Source organism: Phaenicophaeus curvirostris, chromosome 20 (assembly GCF_032191515.1).
Source record: "Phaenicophaeus curvirostris isolate KB17595 chromosome 20, BPBGC_Pcur_1.0, whole genome shotgun sequence".
NCBI lineage: Eukaryota > Metazoa > Chordata > Aves > Cuculiformes > Cuculidae > Phaenicophaeus > Phaenicophaeus curvirostris.
Window position 1 is genome coordinate 3361522 of NC_091411.1, and position 20954 is coordinate 3382475.

General features: G+C 45.3%; 1 protein-coding gene across 20 annotated transcripts in view; it reads left to right on the forward strand.

Annotated features, from left to right (window-relative positions):
- Positions 1-20954, forward strand: part of CACNA1B (calcium voltage-gated channel subunit alpha1 B) — a 317979-nt gene that overhangs the window by 166757 nt on the left and 130268 nt on the right. For 10 of the 20 annotated variants that reach the window (XM_069872974.1, XM_069872988.1, XM_069872975.1 and 7 more), the window contains 4 exons: positions 4047-4103; positions 4816-4890; positions 6857-6946; positions 10909-11118. In XM_069872974.1, coding sequence (XP_069729075.1) covers positions 4047-4103; positions 4816-4890; positions 6857-6946; positions 10909-11118 — 432 coding nt within the window. The remainder of the gene's footprint in view (positions 1-4046; positions 4104-4815; positions 4891-6856; positions 6947-10908; positions 11119-20954) is intronic. The other 10 variants (XM_069872983.1, XM_069872992.1, XM_069872986.1 and 7 more) reach the window with 3 other exon arrangements.

Genomic DNA, 20954 nt, shown 5'->3' on the forward strand with positions numbered 1-20954 from the left:
CCAGGTTGGATGGGCCTTGGGCAGCCTGATCTAGTGGGAGATGTCCCTGCCCATGGCAGGGGTTGGAACTAGGTGACCTTTAAGGTCCCTTCCAACCCAAACTACTCTATGATTCTATGATTTTTTTCTGATGTAGAGGAATTATTCTTTGGAGGATTTTCAGGTATCTCAATTATCTCCTTCCAGCCTCTGTGCTACAGTGGGGACTAAAGGCAGTGCAGCCCCTGATCCTCTGCTTAAGATGCTGTATGGTTAAAATAAAAGATCCTGGCAATGATGAGTATCCTGCTGAACTAGTTTTTTAGCAGGCTTTAAAAACCATAAAATGCCTGACTAGGGTAGATGTAGTCCTTTGGTTTCCCAGAGGATACGTGACTGACAGGGCGGTTATCAAAGGAGAGAACTGGCCAGCAGTGGTGGAGGAGAACTGGGCTTGAGGGAATTGCATAGGTGAGACCAGAGTTTTGTTTAGTTTAAGGGAACAGTAAAACTGAGACCTGGTGAGGTATATCTATGGATGGAGATGTGCCTGGGCACCAGCTCTGGGCTCTGAATTTGAGTCTGGTTTGTAGAGCTGTTGAGACGCTGCCTCCTTTGTAGGTGAAGATACGTTGATACCAAATTGTCACAACTGACAAATTCTGAGGTCCTCCTGGTATTTATCACTCTGGTTTCTGAAAACTCAGTATGGCCAAGCCTCTCCTCAGTCTGACTGTGGGGGCAGAGGTGACACTGGGACATCAGGTGGCACCAGTACATCATGCAGATTGCAGTGATTATGCATTCACAGAGTTCACAGTCCCCAGAGGTGAGCTGGGGACTCATGAATGTTCTTCCTTTTTTGCTCAAAGGACAGCAAAGAGTCAGGACAAATTATTACAGCAACATGCAAAACAAGAAGACTGCTTGGTGACAGACAAAAAAGAATTTCTTTTCCTACTCAGAGTCAGGGATCTTTGAAAGGAACCAGTACAATGACTTTTTTTTCCTGCACTAGTACAAATCGAGTGCAGACTTGGGCTGCCAGCTAAGCAAACAGACTCTTTCTTTCTTGGAGTGTTTTAATTTTTTTTTTTTTCCTGTAAACAAGATGTGACTGAAGCCACCAGCCCTTACAGCACTGACCAGTAGGTGTGCTGGGTCTGGCTGAGATCTTCCTTCTGCAGGCACAGTTCTTGCATCGCAAGCACTGGGTGTAGCCCGTGAAGAACACCCCCTGGTCCTTCTGGCCTTCGCTAGATCTTTACTTTTGTTGCTCACCGCCTGCCTGGTGGTGTGTCCACTCCCCGCAGTAGCTTGTATTAGTCTATTTAATTACCATATGCTGTCTAAAAGTCAGCTTCTCTTTCTAGGAGTGGCAGAAGACCTTCTCTGAGGTGTCCTTGCTTTCCTGTGCTTGCTCTTTATCACAAGACCTATACCAACACACCACTTGAAATGGGTTTGAATTTTTCACTGCATTGTGCTGGTACAATTATAGCATAGAAAAAACCACATCTGTATTGTGCAGAGAAGATAAAAACAGAGAAGCCTGAAGTGCTTTAATCCCTGGATCTTAAAGAGTGCTGGCACACCTGTGTGGCACTACTGACTCTGCTGTTCCTGGGAGCCAGACCAGTTTTTATACAGAGTCCTGCACAGCAATGTGAATATATCACCTTCAGATATGACATAAAACTTTTAAAAGCTCATAGACTTAAAAAAAGTCTATAGGAAAAATATGTACTATATTGGCATCTTCAGCTCATGCTCCTGCCAGCACAGGTTTGCGTTGTATTTCACATAGAATCATAGAACTGTTTGGGTTGGAAGGGATCATAAAGCCCATCCAGTTCTAACCCCCTGCCATGAGCAGGGACACCTTCCACCAGATCAAGGTTTGTCATTTGACACCTTTACTATTTGTAGCCCCAAAACACCAGTACAGCTTTTCCCAAGACAAGGTGTTGGAAGAACTTTTTGGTTCTGGGTTGTCTCTTGGAGAAAGATTACTCTTGAACAACCAAAAAAGCCCATTTCAGTTTTCTGACCTGTTTTAAAGAGCCTTAGGGAACACCTGAATTGCATTGGCCTGTGGATTTTTGGAAGGATTTAATGCTCTTAACCCTTTCTAAGCGCCACTGATTTCCTCACTCTCTTCCATGTCTCCGGTGTAATAGTTTGCATCTTCTTGTTTTGTTTCCTTTTGCTTAGGTTTCAAGTTTTCCTCAGTTCTGAATATTATTTTTCAGCCTTCTCAGTTTGTTGTCTTATTAATGTATCATTACTCTCTCTCCCAGATGATTAAAAAAGAGATTATATAAGCCTTATGTGGTAGTCCTGATCCCACTAGTATTCTTCCAGATAGCTCTCAGCTACACGCTTTGATGTTTGGCCTCTGGTCTGGGTTTTTTGTTGTTTATTTTTTCAGTTAGCCTTCCATCTAGACTGGCTTAAATAGATTTTAAAGCAAAATTTTGTAGGAACACAGTGTCAGATGTTTTAGTAAGATCCTAAATTACATCTATACCAAGCGTGTGAAAGAATTTGACAGTTGTAATAATACAAGGAAGTGTGCAGTTTACCAACTGCCAATGGAATATTTTGTTTGTTTTAGATTATCCTTTAGGAAATCATCACATAATCTTGCAACAAATAAAGGTTGCTGTTAGAGAGAGTACAGAGGAGGCTACAAAGATGATCTGTGGGCCGGAGCACCTCCCATACGAGGACAGGCTGAGAGAGGATTGGTTTGGCATGGAGAAGAGAAGGCTCTAGGGAGACCTTAGAGCAGCTTCCAGCACTGAAAAGAGATCCGGGAAAGCTGAGGAGGGGCTCTTGATCAGGGAGTGCAGGGATAGGACAAGGGAGAATGGTTTTCAACTGGAAGTGGGGATATCAAAATGAGATCTTACGAAGAAATGTTTTGCTGTGAGGGTGGGGAGGCCCTGGCCCAGATTGCCCAGAGCAGTGGTGGCTGCCCCATCCCAGGAGGTGTTCAAGGCCAGGTTGGATGGGGCTTGGAGCAACCGGATCCAGTGGGAGGTGTTCCTGCCCACGGAAGGGGTAGAACTAAGTGGGCTTTAAAGTCCCTTCCAACCCAAGCCATTCTACGATTAAGAACAAGCAGAAATCTGTGGTTCAGACTGCATGAACTGAAAGGTTTCAAGTATTGACACAGTGTGGTATGTGCTGCAAAGTGAGCTGGGTGATGATGTTTGCATTGTGAAGCCTCAGGAAATGCGATTGTCTTTCTTGCAGGTAAAAATGAGTCCCTTTTGATTGTTTGGCGGTTTTTATTTCTGTGTTTTCTGAATTCTTGCACTGTAAGAAAGTACAAACTTGTATTTTGGAGATGGGTTATATGGCAATGGAATCCAACAGTGATGGTCTTGCACATACTGTCCAACATAAACAGTCCTAGCCAGAATTCCCCCATGACAACTTTGCTGTGGATTTTATTTGGACAAAGTCTTGATCTAATAGCTATTTGGTGATAGTGTGTCCCCTGTGACGTGGCACAGCTGACATGCAGCAATCAGCCCTGCCTGTGCTACCTTGTGTCATGAGACAGAGATCCATTTTCACTGGGCTGAGTCCTTATTGATGGAGACAGAAGAGCAGCAATGGGTTTAGAGCGTCTTTTGTCCCTCAAATGGTGTCTCCAACATGGCTGGGAATGAGGGACCATGCTGTGACCTATGGAGATCTCTGGTCTTGCTTGGGTCTGAAGGAAGGTTCTTGGACTCTGGAAGTCCTTTGTGGATGGTAGGTAAAGAAACTGGAGTGAGTAGTTGTCACTCTGTATAGTGGTAGGGAAATCATGGAGGAAGTGCTACAGTCTTCTGGTGATTTCTCTGGTCTCCTGTCCCTGTGCAAGAGGGACACAGAGTGAGGAATACGGCACTCTGAGCCATCCCTTCCTCCACAGGCTTGCTGTAACTGGGTGATGCAATGGGGTAAGGTTGGTGGCAGCTGTATCAGATGCCTGCTGTGTCCAGCTCAGATGATCTAAAGTGGGAATGTGGTAAATATGAGAGTGAACCTTGCTGTTTCTTCTTTTACAGAGGAGGTCATGCTGGCAGAGGAAGACAAGAATGCAGAAGAGAAATCTCCTCTAGACGGTAGGTTGTTTGCTGTGCAGTTTTCTTCCTGTGGTATGTGAGAGGCTCACCTGCTGTACACTGCCATGGCTTTCCATTGTAACCAGGAGGCTGTGAGGAACACGCTCTTGCATGCATTTTGCATAAATCGGGCTAAAGAATACCTTTTCCCATATCAGCTCTTTTTGAGGTTGCAGGTGGATGATAAGCAGTTATGTGACACACCACTCTGGGATGGGGATCTGCCCTTGGGGTAGGTCGGTCCCTGTGCTGCTTGTGGGACCGCAGAGTGACAAGGATACCCTCTGCTGAGCATGGGTGGCTGTGTCGGGGATAGGCTGCAGAGCAGATGCCAGGAGAGAAATGCATTGACCGAGTGAAGGCAGGGCTCTAAACTGAGGTTTCCAAATGGATTTGACAGAGACTAAGACCCCTGTTACTTGTAAGCAGTAAGACATAACAGGGTGTGGTGATCCTATCTTCCGACGTGTGACCCTAGTGTTGCAGGATGGCTGGAGGTACCGAGCTTCGGACAGAGGCGCAGCGAGGCTACGGGGGCTGCTCTCCCGGTGCCTCCAGACTGATGAGCTCTTAGGATGCGACAGCCAGTCAAAGTTCAGTTAAAGATTCTTCCCTCTCCCTTTTCTGACCATCTTTCGTCCTCCCATCTCTCCTCCTTTCCCCTCCCCTCCCTTTCCCTCCTCTTTTTTTTTCTCCTCCCATTCACTGTCAGGGAGGGCCGCCTCGGAAGGGCCGATTCAACAAGGCACGGCACCGGCAGAGACTAGCAGCGGCAGCAGCTACAACAGTGAGTGGACTGCAAATCACCAGGGGCTTAGGTGGCACAGCGGGGCAGTGCTTCTCTCCCGCAGCCCCACGTGCCCAGGTCACCAACAACGCTTTCCAAGTGGTTTCGCACCTTGGCTCCTCGTTACGGGGCTCCTTGGAGCATCAGGTGCCCGGCTGCTGGTTCACCTTGGCCAGCCTGGTGACCCGTGCACGGGGAGGACCTGGGGATGGAAGAGCTGGGGCTGCAGAAGGTCAGGGCTGAGGTGTGCTTGGCAAATCTTCGTTGTGTGCTTGTGAGTGCGTGGGTGTGTTTGCCTTGGGGAAGTTTGTCCAGCACGTGGGTGCAGCCAGGGCTGTTAGTCGCGAGCTGAAATGAGTGTCTGGAAGAGTAGTCTGAAAGGCTGAGTGGCGTAAGCACACTAGAGGTGGGTACAGGCCACGGAGTAAGAACCAGGTATACAAAGGCTTCCTCTATACTACGAAGCTAAAGGAGCCCAGCAATCTTGCCAGCTTTGAAAGCAGCTGGTATGGAGCAGCCCACATCTATGCTAGCAAACTGCCTTAGTCTCCAAAGCACGGCAACGTTGCATCCAAGGTGCCCGTAGAGATGGCACAACCCAATCGCTAAACACATGCAGGAAGAAGATAAAGAAGAATGTGCTCAATTCATGCCAAGGAATGTTATAACACTTTACTCACAGGCCTGGTTATGTTCCAGTACTGGGAATGGCCCTGGACATGAGGGATTTTACTGGGACGGAGGCAGCCTGGAGGACCCCAAAGCCGATATTGATGGGACTGAGGATTCAGCCTACTGCTGGGTGGGGAAGAAAAGAGGAAAAGTGGCTATTTGCAACAAATTAGATCCAGCTCACAGGTTCAGAGCATCCTCTCCTCTTTGAGCCTCTTGGAACCTGGGTGATGCTCTGAGTGTTTCCTTGAAGTGACAAAAGCCCTAATGCTCGCCTTAGCCGCGGAGGAAGAAGCAACATCCATTTCTCTGTCAAAGCAGGGAAATTTGTTTAGGGTGAGGGGATCCTCTCGTACAAACCTACCCCCAGGGTAGTCACTGCCGAGTGAGTGGGTTTGCTGTGTGTGCCTACTGAACCGTATGTATCACCACACCGTGGAGTGTCTTACTGCTGATAGCAAATGGTGCTTAGTTACTGTATGTCTTGAAGCTGTTGGAAAACTGTATCAACGTTTTTTTTTCTGCTAGTTCTCAAGGTTTGCAGGTAGGTGGTCATGGGACCAGCGTTCACAGTGTTCCTGCATTACCCCTGGTGCACTGGGTGAACAGTGCGGACCTCTCTGAAGCCTTAGGGTGCAGTTCTCTTTCCCTGTCGAGTGAACTGGTGTAGAGACACTTACCCTCCCCATGAAAGATGCGACTGGACAAAGCATGTTTTCAAAGTGTTATGACGTCCCCAGAGGGAAGGAATCTTACAATGGGTACTATTAAGAGTATATTCACTGATTTGTGGCGGTTGCTTTCAACATAGCATTTCTGCTGCTTAAGGCATTGCTCTGTGGTAAACCATATCCAAGCACCATCAATGCTAACTTCTTAATGGTGCACTGTAAACAACATTAATGTTTTTAATGGATAGAAGCACTCATCTCATAACCCACTGGGGCTTGGAATGATTCAGTGACCCTGCCCAGACTTTCTGCTGTGCTCAAAGGTCCAGCAGCTGCAGTGACTCCTCCACCCTCCTGTGTCTGCTGGGGTGTGATGTAAGTGTTCAGACCTGTGCCTGGCAAACCTTCAAGATCTAGAAGGTCAAATAAACAAACGACCCTGGCATTGAAGCACGCAGAGGCCCTACAAGATTGTAGGTTGACTGATTTGCTCCACGTTATTCTTGTGCGAGACCTTTAAGCTGGCATTGGGAAATAAATGCTGGCCCAGGAGAGTGAAGGGAGGGGGAGAGAGAATCCACTCCGAATGCTGATGGGGCATTTTCTCTTTAATTTGCACACAGTGTTGAAAAGAGCTGCGATAAAGAAGAGCAAAAATGACCTGATTCATGCTGAAGAAGGTGAGGACCATTTCACAGACATTTGCTCTGTTGGTGAGTACTTGCTTCGCATTCCCCGAGGTTTAGATCTCCACCTAAACGTGTTCATGTTATGTTTCCTGTGAGTGGCTCCTTTGCTCCAGAAGCTGCAGTTTCAAGAAGGAGAATTGTCACTGTTCCTGCAGCAGCACTCAACTTAGCAAAACAGATGGCTTTGTGGCTTCACCCTCCCCGCGCTGCCCTGCTCAGCTCTTGCATGCTGCACCCTTTAAAAGAGCCCTGCCGAAACGTTTGGAGAATCTCTGCTGGATTGGCCATACTGCGGTTCTGCTTGGAACATGCTCATTTATGCTAATGAAGCCCAAATACATCAAACGTTACTGCTAAGCCTCATCTGTTGTGGGGAGGAGAGAAAGTGGACACTGTCACATCTGTCACTAATGCACGGTATACAGGTTTGCAGCTTTTGCTGTGTGAATTGGTACTGGGAAATGCTGGGCAGTGGCCCTAGTTCTCATAATCTTGCCTTGGAAGAGAGTCTTAAAGCAATTCTCCACAGTTTTAAAGCTGGAAATGGAGATACGCACCTGTTGTGTGCACACAGGTAGCCACATGCCTGCAATGCAGAACATGGACCCCGTCATAGTTTAACGATGACAGTGTGAACTTGATACCTTCAGCTCTGGAGAGTAAGACACTGTGAGGCTATATAGGTACTACTCGTTCTGCAGTTGTCAGAGAGCTAGTTCCCTCCTGAGATGTTGCCAAGTGGAGGCAGGTCTGGGCTTTACAAGGGAAGTCAGGCTGGGAGCACACAGCGCCCTGTCCAACGAGAGATGTTTGGACATCGGCAGAAAGACCTTTCTGTCATGGGCTTTTACTTGATGGCTGGTGAGACATCTTCCTGCTTGCTTTGGAGTTGGCAGTTTTGCTTATTCCTCTCCGCGTTGTTCGAGTCTCTATTTTGTTTTGCTGCTGAAGCAGCAGATGTTCTCATTATCTTCCAAAGAAATGTCTTGGCACCCCAGTTACCAGCAAATCCTGGATACAGAAGAGTAGCAGTATGAACAGTACATTTGAGAGTATGTGTCCATAGATGCTTGCGAGCATGAGTGCCTCAAATGCTCTTTGGAAATTTGGCATTAACATTTTAAGAGATTACAGCTGCTACTGGAATTTTTTTTTCCCCCTTTACATGAAAACCTGGTTGCAGTAAATGAATGTTGCTCAGCATGTTACCCACTGGTGAACTTCCTCAGTGCCCCAGCTTGAGCAGGCTGGAGGTTTGTGGCTAAGCAGCTGACACTTCTATGAGAGGACTGTCACTGAAAGAGGGCAAAAATGCAGTGACTGTGTGCATTTTTGGTTTGTTTACTCAGATCCCTGCACGGAAAACAAGGAATGGTCATTTTTTTTTGAATATTTTCTCATAGTTGTGATAATTATGAGATCTGTGCAATCACATCCAAGTCCCTCCAGGCTCGGGGCACCCATGCCACACAAACAGATCTTTGAATTCAGCATTTCAGGTGGCAACGGATGACGGAGCATCTGGGCTCGTGGATAATCTGATGCAGAGCTGGGAACTGTCTCAGGAGCATATGGCAGGGAAAATAACAGCAGTGCTTTCCACCTTCTGCAAGTGGTTCACCCACTTGGGAAAAGTGTTTTTGACTTTGAGTCGTGGTACAAGGCAGAGAAGAAGAAATGGATAAAGTAGATACTTCTGCAGGCTCCTGAAAAGACTGAAACTCTGCCTAACATAAACAATCATATCATATGAGCAATTATGCATAAAGAATATGTTTTTGAGAAAAGGAGTTTTTGGATGGTTTCCTAACGCATCTTGTGGATGGGAGCATAAGGACTGTAGAAGAACTAACAATATAATTAGTGAGTGCAGCATGAAGATGCAGACCAGAGTGGGAGAGACTTTGATAGGTCTCTTGCTGGCCATTGGCTGAATATCTTGCACTTTAAGTCAAACACAAGTACCTTGATGAGCCTCATAATTGCATTATAAAGCTCTGTAGTGAAAAACACTTCCCAGTGCGTTCTCTGGAGTTGTTCTGAGCATTTATTCTTTTGTTTCCTCCTAACTCCCTGCCTTTCTTTCTGTGCTAATAAGAGTGCAGTCGTTGATGCTGGCTGCTTCTGGCTCTCTACCCTCCATGCTATGCTGGGCACAGGACACTGTCTTGATCACCAGAGAGCAAAGTCTGGAGAAATACATCAGTTTAAATATTGCTGCTTTCCTCCCCGCCCCCCCCCCCCTTTTTTTTTTATTTATTTGGAAGATCACTAGAGCCAGTTGAGAAGGAATAAAAGGGCAGTAGGCTATTCCCTTTCAAAACCAATAGTACAGATGCCCCATCCCTGGAGGTGTTCAAGGCCAGGTTGGATGGGGCTTTGAGCAACCTGATCCAGTGGGAGGTGTCCCTGCCCATGGCAGGGGTTGGAACTGGATGGGCTTTGAGGTCTCTTCCAACCTAAACCATTCCATGATTCTAGGAATATATGAGAGTTCTTTATTTGCTAAACATTGTGATACGGTGCTGCCTATATCTTAACCTGTAGTTCATTTTACTGTCTGAAAGCAATAGACAAGCCAGATGATTTATTTCTTTTTAAACAAAGGGAGAGTTATCAAACTAACAGAACACCAGCACACTGAGCTTTTCCACAAGGAGTTTCTTTAAAGCCTGGCCAGGGCCTTCTCTACATTTGGCGTATTGGTGGATGGCCAGAAATGTGAAATGGAGCTTTCTTTCGGAGAGGTAGCACAGCGTGCTTGTGTCACTGTGGGACTTGGAGGACCCATTGCTGACACATCTGGATGCTTTTATCTTTTCTATGGGTGCTGTGTTTGATGTTATCGCAGGATGAAACAGGGTGAGATTCCCATACCTTCCAAGTGTTGAAATGTAAGGGAGCACACTCAAAAATTTGGCTCCCACAGCCAGAACGCTTCGTGTTACTCAGCCACCTCCAATGACAGCCCATGCAAGTCACCTGCTCTTACGGTGCTTGGTCCAAGGCAGCATGGTGTGTGTCATGGTCAGACCTACCCACTGTCAGGCTCTGTCCTATGATGGGGAAGGGCAATAGCATATGATCTTGCCACAAACCATCTTGAAATCAGGTTCACTAGCAGTTTAAGGGGTGCCAGAACAGTGGGAAACAGGTAGTGGACAGTGTGACAATCATGATTCTCCCTGCTTGCAACAGCGGCTGTAGCAGAGGAACTCCAATGGATGCATGTGTTTTTTACTAACGTGTGCTGATTTCTCCTGCCTCAGCACTGGCCAGAGATTGGCTTTTCATCATTCTTTTCAACAGTGCCTGCTACCGCAGAGGGAGAGCTTACATTAGAAATAATTTCTTCCGTCAGCTTCCTATTGTTAAAACATTTGACTCTTTTCCAGGCTTTCAGACCAGATTCGAAATGTAGCTGATATAGGCAGAAGTGATACAAATGAGTAGCTGTGCCCAAAATATGATGCATGGAGGCAGATTGAGCTCTCTGCTGTAGAAATACATAGTCAGAAATTACAACAAGGAGACTTAATTCAGTAGGAAGAGCTGGATCATTGCCTGGTCTTTGGAGCGCAGGAAATAGTGACCAGCTTCCCTGTTGCCAGCTCCTAACTCCAAGTGGATGTGCTCCACGCCATGGGCAGAAATACTGCTGTGCCTGGTACTTTCTGTCCCTCGAGTCAACCGGGAACCCAAAGGTTGTGAGTTATACTGCGACAATCAAGATTGCTTCAAGGGCTTGGAAGACCAGTTTCTTTAGATGGTGGAGCTGGGCATTCATTCATGAAGTTTTAAAATCACGACTCTCATCCCTCATGATGTCATTGCAAGCAAGATGCCCTTGCTCAGCCCATATAATCAATGTGCCCAGCTTTTTGCTCAGCCAGGTTTCTGGTGCTTGGAAGAGGGTCTGTGTGCCCGGGAACTCCTCTGGCCTTTTGTCTGCCGATGTGGTGTGGTGACTCTTCTTTCTGTCCCAGGGTCTCCTTTTGCCCGTGCCAGTTTGAAGAGTGGAAAGAATGAGAGCTCGTCCTACTTTCGGAGGAAAGAGAAGATGTTCCGGTTCTTCATTCGGCGCATGGTGAAAGCTCAGAGCTTCTACTGGATTGTCCTCTGTGTGGTTGCCCTCAACACTCTCTGTGTCGCGATGGTGCACTACGACCAGCCACAGAAGCTCACCACTACGCTGTGTGAGTACCAGTGACTCTAGGTTTCCTCTAACAAGATCTTCCATTTTGATCGTTCTGGTTATTGCTGTCACATCCCATGGAGTCTGTTTTATCGGCTTGAGAGGGGTTAGAAATGCATTAACGAGCGGATCTAGTAACTCAAGACTGAGTCATGTAATTCAGAAAAAATCCTCTAGGAGATGGTGAGGATGCTGAGGATTTAACTCCCAAGAACACATGGTTCTTTGCTGTTTTTCTGACTTTGACTTATGCTTTGAGATGGGAATATGATCCTAAACTTTACCCGAAATGTCAGGTTCAGCCACACGTAAGTCTGGTAACACCTCAGAAGGATTTGTGCTGAAGCAGGCTTTATGAAAGGAGGGGGAATGGCTCTGTATTTGGGTAAAGACAGGTTTCTCTGCAACTTGCAGTTGATCTGCAGTGACAAGTTGATCTTGCCAGTGACAAGTGGGGTTCCCCAGGGCTCAGTGCTGGGTCCAGCCCTGTTCAATGTCTTCATCAATGACCTGGATGAAGGCATCGAGTGCACCCTTAGCAAGTTTGCAGACGACACTAAGCTGGGTGGAAGTGTCGATCTGCTGGAGGGTAGAGAAGCTCTGCAAAGGGATCTGGACAGGCTGGACCGCTGGGCAGAGTCCAATGGCATGAGGTTTAACAAGGCCAAATGCCGGGTCCTGCACTCGGGGCACAACAACCCTATGCAGTGCTACAGACTAGGAGAAGTCTGTCTAGAAAGCTGCCTGGAGGAGAGGGACCTGGGTGTGTTGGTTGACAACTGACTGAATATGAGCCAGCAGTGTGCCCAGGTGGCCAAGAAGGCCAATGGCATCTTGGCTTGTATCAGAAACGGCGTGACCAGCAGGTCCAGGGAGGTTAGCCTCCCTCTGTACTCAGCACTGGTGAGACCGCTCCTCGAATCCTGTGTTCAGTTCTGGGCCCCTCACCACAAGAAGGATGTTGAGGCTCTGGAACGAGTCCAGAGAAGAGCAACAAAGCTGGTGAAGGGGCTAGAGAACAGGCCTTATGAGGAACGGCTGAGAGAGCTGGGGTTGTTTAGCCTGGAGAAGAGGAGGCTGAGGGGAGACCTCATTGCTCTCTCCAACTACCTGAAAGGAGGTTGTAGAGAGGAGGGTGCTGGCCTCTTCTTCCAAGTGACAGGGGACAGGACGAGAGGGAATGGCCTCAAGCTCCGCCAGGGGAGGTTTAGGCTAGACGTTAGGAAAAAATTCTTTACAGAAAGGGTCATTGGGCAGTGGCAGAGGCTGCCCAGGGAGGGGGTTGAGTCACCTTCCCTGGAGGTGTTTAAGGCACGGGTGGACGAGGTGCTGAGGGACATGGTTTAGTGTTTGATGGGAACGGTTGGACTCGATGATCCGGTGGGTCTTTTCCAACCTGGTTATTCTGTGATTCTGTGATTCTGCTTCCGTGGGTGATTTCTGTTATGGATTTAAATTTCTTCCAGCTCTGCTCTCCCTGGGATAACAGCATATGCAATAGCCAGTGCTAATCAAGAGAGAAAAATGCCTTTCTGTGCTTATAGAACTATACACAAATTCACTACAGTTGCAGTAATTGTTGTTATATTCTTCGAAAGATTGCAACTTACAGGTCTTTTTTTAATAACTATGCCTGCCTACTTAATGGTGTATGTTTATTAAAAGGGGTAGATGTTGTGATGCCCTTCTGTGAAAATACAATCACATCATCCCCCATCCTGTATTGAAACCGCTGATTGCCCCGACCCAGGTGTAGGACCTTGCACTTGGCTTTCTTGAACCTCATGAGGTTCTCACCAGCCCCACTTCTCCAGCTTGTCCAGATCCTTCTGGATGACATCCCGTCCTTCTGGTGTGGCAACTGCACCACTCAGCTTGGTGTCACCTGCAGATTTGCTGAGGGTGCACTTGATCTTGCTTCATCATTGATGAAGATATTAAACAGCACTGGTCCCAGTACGGACCCCTGAGGGACACCATTTGTCACAGATCTCCATCTGGAATTTGAACCATTGACCACTACTCTCTGAATATGACCATCCAACCAATTTCTTATCCACTGAACAGTCCACCCATCAAATCCATCTCTCTCCAATTTAAAGAAAAGGATGTCATGGGGGACTGTGTCAAAAGCTTTACAGAAGTCCAGATAGTTGATATCCATTGGTTTTCCCATGTCTACTGCTGTAGTTACCCCATCACAGAAAGCCACCAGGCTGATCATACAGGACTTGTCCCTGGTGAAGCCATGCTGGCTGCCACTAATCACCTCCCCGCCCTTCACGTCCTTTCTGCAATCAGAGCTTTTGCACACCACACCGTCTCACTCGCAAAGCTTCTTTTAAACAAGTGTGGAATGTGAGGGGCAGAGCTTTGTTCATTTATTTTCATGAAGGTTGTAGACTATGAGCTGGCAACCTTGTGGAAATTGCTGAGAATATGGTGATACCAAAAGTTTTTCCTTCTGAAGGGAAGGGACGGTTATTTCTGGAAGACAGAGCTGTTGCATTGGCCACTTCTGAATCTATTGAACAGCCAGGTACAAATAATTTTGTTTTATATCTCTTGATATTCAGAGATAGCTTGTTCGGAATTTAAGTGAAACTTCTGAAGCAAGAGGACATAAGACCAGGAAAAAACACCAAAATATTTCAAACAGTCTAACTTCATAACTTGCATCATTAACAATATTTATCTACCTAATTTGCCTTGATTTCTATATAAATTAGATGCTTAAATATTTCTAGCCCCAGATCCTCAGATCTTCCCTTATTATAAGGAAGCAAACTTTTGAAGTTGTTTTTATAGACCTAAAAGGTCAATTATACCAGCTGTTCTGACTTCAAATACCTCCCTATTAATCTTTGCTGAAATATTTAATGCTACCAGGTAGCTGAAGCTATAATAAGAGATGCATAAGAAGGACAGAAACTTCTTTCAGCTCTATTTTTTTCCTTTCTCCCCTCAAGATTTAGAGTGAAAAGAGAGACAGACAAGTCAGTCTTGCTTATTCATTTCCTAAGTTTAAGAAAGGAAATAATAAGCTAGATTGGCAGTGTTATTAGAAGTTTAAGGCTTAAGATTTCCTCCTGAATCAGGACTAATAGTCTAGACAACCCCCCTCCCCCGCTGTCTTTAAGCCTTTTCACATCAAAAAAGAGGGCTTTGGATTTCAAAACTCAGTTTCAGGAACACCTTATGCAGTAACTTTTCTAAGAGAACATTAAGAAAGCCATGAGCCAGCAAGTTCTACTTAATGTTCCTATGAGAGCTGGAAGAGAAGTTTCTCTTGATTAGAATTGAGGGCACACCTCCGTGTGCAAAACATTCCTGGGGCAGAGGCCATAAATTAGGCCCCCAACCTACCTCAGCTGAAGACAAAAACACAGGGAAGGTAATATTGTGAATTGGTTTCCATACACATGGCATGTTTTAATTTCTTGGTGCTAGTGTACTGCCAAGCTAAGAAAGAGTGATCTCATTGAGTGAATTTTTAATGGAAAAGTCAGAAAAACACTGAAGAACCATGTGTTCTTGAGAGTTAAATCCTCAGCATCCTTCCAGCCATAGATGCTCTCCTGTGTCTCGTCTGTCCTTTACGTATCTTTGCATTATTGCATTGCTCTTTACTGCAAACTTGAGTATGTCCTTCATCAATAAGGAAACACCCAGGCAGGTGTTTCACGAATTAATCCCTTAAATTCATTAAAAGAAATACTAATGGCTACAGATGAACACTGCTAGAAACAACACTGTAACTGGTGAGGGGGGTGAACTAGCCCAGATGTGGTTTAGCCCTTGAGGAGTGCTCCTTGAAAGCCCTGTTCTGTCCAAGATCCATGCATGAATTCATTAGATATAAGCAGAACAAGATATTGCGAAACCAGGGGATTTTAGACAGCTCCTGGAGATACTTGGCAAAATCCCTTAACTGCAAAAGTGACAGATTTTAAAACCTACTTTAAAGTTAATCCATGATGAGTGAACTTCACTGCCGAGGAGCAGGACTTGGCTAGTCTGATGTATAGCAAGAGAGAAGTAGCCAGTTCTAATTACGTTGTTTCACGGAAGGTGCATAGAAATGAGCTGATGAGTAGTTTTGTGAACTGTAGCAGCAGGAGAGGAGTGTGGTAAAGCCTGGGAGGATCCACTAACCCCTGAAACTCTACCCAGGCACCTCTAATTCAATTATACCTGTCCCTCCAGGGAAAAGTTTAATTACATTACAAATTAATTTTATTTCAAGAATGGTTGGTAAAAGCCTACGGGTCTGCATTGATTTATTTTTCCCTTGGTCTTTTCTTTTAACTTTTCTGCTGTTGAATTGTTCTGATTAGGTTTCTCTGCTTGATATTCTGTATTGCTGCAACCACTTTGAAACAGGAGCTATAGGTGCTTTAGAAAGGGGCTTGGGGTTTCTTTACTCTTATTGAAAGAGCTGATGAGAAATTCTTTGAATTCTTGGGCTGTGGTGAAGGCCAGTGCATACTTTATGCCCCTGTAATTATCACCAAATTAGATCAGCAATTTTCCATCTCTGCATGGAAAGGACTCCAGTGCCACATTGCAACAGGTGTTTCCTCCTACTGCACATGGACACCTGGCATGTTCTACTCACCAAAGCATGGACTTTCATTTAAATCACTCACAATTCTCTACAGAAGTATATATATTTCATGCAGCCTCCCATGATTGTCAATTCTTTGTGGTAATTTCCACCATTCCTGATATTCTTAGAAACAAAAAGAATCCAGCTTGGAAAAGCATCACTGAGATTGAGTAGAAGCAAAGATGCTTCAATTATGAGGGAAACAAACCAACAAAGTCTGTAGTGTGGGCACACAGTAGGTGCGGAATTAAGGGTTTTTCAGTCAGAACAGTGCCTTTTAAAAATACATGCTTGAGCAGAAGCTGCAAGCCTGATGTGGAGACAGGTGAATGCATTTCCATGCCCCTGTGCAGAAGTGGTGATGGTGGTGGTAGTGATCTCCTGTTCCTCTGGCTAAAGCTGTGGGAGAAGGCTGGAACGAGAGCTCTCTGGCCTCCCTTGGGCAGCGCACGGTGAAGAAGGTTTCAGGACTGGATTGGTAAGGTTTCACTTGGGAGCTTTCTCATCAGGCTTCCCTTTCCATGTGTCTGCCCTTCATGAAGCAGCTCTCCATGTTTCTCAGTTAACACTGATCCTTAACTTGCTCCTAAATTTATATCTGTTTAAAAACAAGATCCAAAACGTCTCCTTTTTGATAAATGCAATTTTGAAAACAGTATTTTAGCCATTATATCCTGAGAATGTCTTCCCTGCATGCCGCGTGGTGCTGAACCATGTGTTTGGTGCAATTAGGCCTTTTCTGATGATGTTGTGTTTGCCTTTGAAGTAGATAGCCAGCTCCCTCCGGATATAAATATGCAGTGTTTGCAAGCGTGAGGAAAAGGCTTTCTGAAATGAGCATATTTATTTATGTCTGCTGAACATTTCACGTCTGCTTTGTCAAAGAGAAGGAAGTTGTGCTTCACTGAGGTTCTCCTCCTGGTTGGTTTAATGTATGAGGAGGATGATCTGAGGAAACCAAAGCGGGAGGCTCAGCACCTGCCCCTAATGGCATCGGGCTTGGAGATGGGACAGAAATGGAATTAACCCATGGGTAATTGACAAAAAAAGAGCTACTACCTATCAAATTCAAATGTATAGGGCAAAAAGATGCTAGCACAGCCTTTGCCAACAGCACAAATTTGAAATTAAGTAAGAGTATTTGTATCAACCTTCTTTTCCTTAAATCACATTACAAAATGCTTCTGCTTAAGGCAGATTAAATTACATGTGGAGTCTGAATATCACGAGGTCCAAACACCGAAACTGCATTTTTCAATTATATGGGCAGGGCTATGTCAGAAGAAATCATGTTTCTGATCCTTCTGCTGGAGAAGCTAATTCATTCAGAGTCAATTCCATCTGTCCAAGGAGTCCACTATGTCCATATTTTCCTTAAGTCCATCATTTGTCCTCACAGTTCCATGATTTGTAGTGTCTGGTATCTCCTGAAGTACAGCTATCACTGTCTGTTTTGAACTCTGCTGTAGATGGAAGTCATCAGCTGTGAAACGACAAGCTGGGCTCTTCTTTCAGGAGCTGCTGAATGAAGTTGTTTCTTGGATGTTCTGAGTTTCTAATGTTTCCTATTTTTTTTATATTTTAATGAAATATTTCTTGATTCTGTTTTACTTAAAGAGAGCATTTGTTAGTTTCGCTCCTTCTATGATGTTCTGGTTTTGCATGTGCGTTTGCAGGATATTTCAGTCCGATGATAGAACATTGCACTTGTTGATAACTGGGTTATGTTCCTCCTTCTGCTGGATGGGTGACTGAACATTAATACTTGCTTCTTTCCTCCTTTTTCTTCTTTTGAAATGGTGGAATTTGTTTTGGCAGAGGTTCCTAAGTTGGTGAAAATTGCACTAAACCCCACCTGCCTGCTATTTTTGTTTTTCTATGATAGAACATGGGGTTTACCTGAAATATAACTCTGAGAGGTGAGTGGTGGATAGATAAGAGTGTAAGAATTGTCCTGCCAGAGTGAGATGTGAAGCAGGTAGATGTTGTGCAATGCTTTCTGTAGGTCTCCGCTACAACCCCTCCCTGTGATTTTGAGTTCTGTCTGCCACGTAAGCAAGACCAAAGCATTGGTTAGATATTGATCCTTGTGGTAGGGAGACTTACACTGAAGTAATTCCTAAAAGCACTGAGTTCTGAGTGTGAAACCAAAGATGGGAGTGATAACGTCCTGGTGAGGGAGCAACCCTTGTCAGCACAAACACTGGTGCAGCCTTGCCCTCTGGGCTAGCGACTGAAATAGGTGACAGCAGCACAAATTCTTCCACGCCCAGGGAAGATACATTTGCATCATTAGAGAATGTTGCCTTCTGTTTCACGCTATTTCCAAAGTGCATAGGGTGCAGAATGGAAGTTCAGGATCTGGCCTGGAAGCCAGGTTAATTTTCTGATTTACAGAGCCAGTTGGTAATAACTGAGAGGTTTGACATCCTTGCTGCTTCATAATTGCAGTCTTTTTAATTATGTGCAAGGAAATTCAATACTACTGAATGTGTGTTTTTTAAAAAATTCTGTATTTTTGTATTATTGGACTTGTCAGCCATCTCATTTTATGCTTGACATTGGTTTAGCTGATCCCTTCCTTGCATCCTTTGCACTCGCAGTCAGATGGAATGCCAGGGTAATTGTGGATAACCCTGTACTCTGGAATCCCTCGTGCTGCAAACAACTGAGCTGTTGCTCACTGAGCTGTTGTGTCTGATGTCAGAAAGGAGAGGAAAATTCTAGCATGGTGTGGGCATGAACATGCTTCTCCTAGCAAGTTCCAAGTGCAAAGGGAGGTGGAGATCTGCAGCTCCTTCATGTGATCATCCCTTCCCTTGAGCACTGAGACCACAGAATCATAGAATGCTTTGGGTTGGAAGGGACCTTTACAGCTCATCCAGTCCAACCCCCCTACAGAAGCAGCAATATCTTTAACCAGATCAGACTGCTCAGAGCCCCATCCAACCTGACCTTCAATGTTTCCAGGGACAGCACCTCCACTACCTCCCTGGACAGCCTGGGCCAGTGCCTCACTACCCTCATTGTAAAAAATATCTTCCTTATATCCAGTCTAAATCTCTTCTCCCTGAGTTTAAAACCATTACTCCTTGTCCTGTCATGACAGGCTTTATAAAAAGTCTGCCCCTAGCTTTTCTGTAGTCCCTTTCAGTACTGGAAGCTGCTGTAAGGTCTCTCTGCAGCCTTCTCTTCTCCAGGCTGAACCACCCCAACTCTCTCAGACTGTAGGTGAGATCCACTGAATGGAGTCCACCTCTTGGTAGGAAAAAGGCTGAGAAGTCCACAGGCCTCATACTTGGTCACCTTGTTCCTCAAATGTGAATGCTTTGCCCTTGATAGTCTTCTTTAACGATATTGCTCCTGTTTTTAAGGAGAGTAGGTTATGTGGTATAATTAATACCCTCCTGGTATTTCCTCCCCTACTGCAAGTGTCGGCACAAGTGTCCTTGTAGGCTCCTCATTGAAGTGTTAATAAAACCTTTCTCATCTAGTTAATGCTGCTTGCATTTCAGTTAACATTATGCCCATGATACTTTATGACTGTCTTTCATTTAAAAATTAAACCCCCTTTTAATTTTTACGATAATTGAAGCTCTATTTTCCAAGCAGTTTCAAAAGACAAGCAGCAATGTGAGATGGACCTGGGCCAGACACACTCACTCAGTAGGAACATGCAAGGCAGTGAATGGGGCTTGAAAGGGCTCATGTTCCCTCCTCTCTCGTTCCCCACACTTGCTGGCTGATTGCAGGAGGTCAATACAAAAAATGGTGTGGCCAGCAGGAGCAGGGAAGTGATTGCGTGCTATATTAGGCACTAGCATCTTGAATCCTGGGTTCAGCTTTGGGCCCCTCAGTACAAGAAAGACGTTGAGGGGCTGGAGCGCATTCAGAGCGCAAGGGTTCTGGGGGAGCGGCTGAGGGACCTGAGACTCTTTAACCTGGAGAAGAGGAGGCTCGTGGGAGACCTCATTGCCCTCAAGTGCCTGAAAGAAGGTTGTAGTGATGCGAGTATTGATCTCTTCTTCCAAGTAACAAGAGATGGGATGAGAGGTAATGGCCTCAAGTTGCACCGGGCGGGATTTAAATTGGATATTAGGAAACATTACTGACAGAGTGGTGAAGCCCTGGCAGAGGCTGCTCAGGGCAGTGGTGGGGTCTCCATCCTTGGAGATGTTCAAAGATCTTGTAGATGTGGCACTTCAGGACGTGGTTTAGCAGGCACGGTGGGGTTGGGCTGACGATGGGACTGGATGAGCTTAGGTGTCTTTTCCAACCTTAATGATTCTATGAGGTGTATAAAGTGTCTGGGATTCTGGGTTATCTAGCTGAAATTTTCCTTGTTCTAACTTATATCTGTTGCCCCATGTCTGTCCCTGTGAGACTTTTCTCAAAGTCTGGCACTGTTTTGTCTTTATCCTTCCTGGAATCGTAAAACTGAAACTACAGAAGACTGCTTTTCTGTAGCATCTGCGCTACTACAGCATCCAAGAACCTTTTGTAGCGCACCAAGTGATGTGATTAATCTCCACGCTTTGAAGTTTGATTCTTTTCCTCATCTTTTCTCTAGAGGAAGAAGTTTGCCTTATGCTATTTGGCTTGTATTCATAGTGTAGAGGGGTTTTGCCCTTTTCGTGTTTGCTTTGAATATTCTGTTGTTTCTGTTACTCCAGATCTAACTTGCATGACTTCAAGTGGCAATGGCAGTGTTTTCTGTAACTTCAGGTCCTAAAAACTGGATTTGGGAATTGTAGTCTCCAGCTATGTTCTTTCTGCCTTTTGTTTCGTCATAGGTGATAAATATTCCTATCAAAATCTTCACAGCCTGTTTGCCTGTGCTATATGAAGCAGAAGGAAACTGAACTTGCTCTTCCATAATTATATGGTTATACAGGCATAATAAAAATAAATGTGGCTCTGTGCTAACAGGAGACACAACACCTCTGAATATGAGCTCTCAGAGGCAGCAACTCTGTTGGGTATTTTTATCATGAGAGGATGTTACAAAAGCTTACACCCCAATTCCAAAAGTGCCCATTTCATGTAGGTGAAAAGAAGTCCCAAATATACACTGGCAATGCACGATCTGTGCAATTAAATTAGACCTTTAGAAATATCACATCCAGAACTTTCTCTGCGAATTCCTGTACAAAGACAATGGCAGTGTTATTTAATGCTCTGAAAATATTATTTAACACTCATACCGACCTTCCTGCATGAAGCAATAC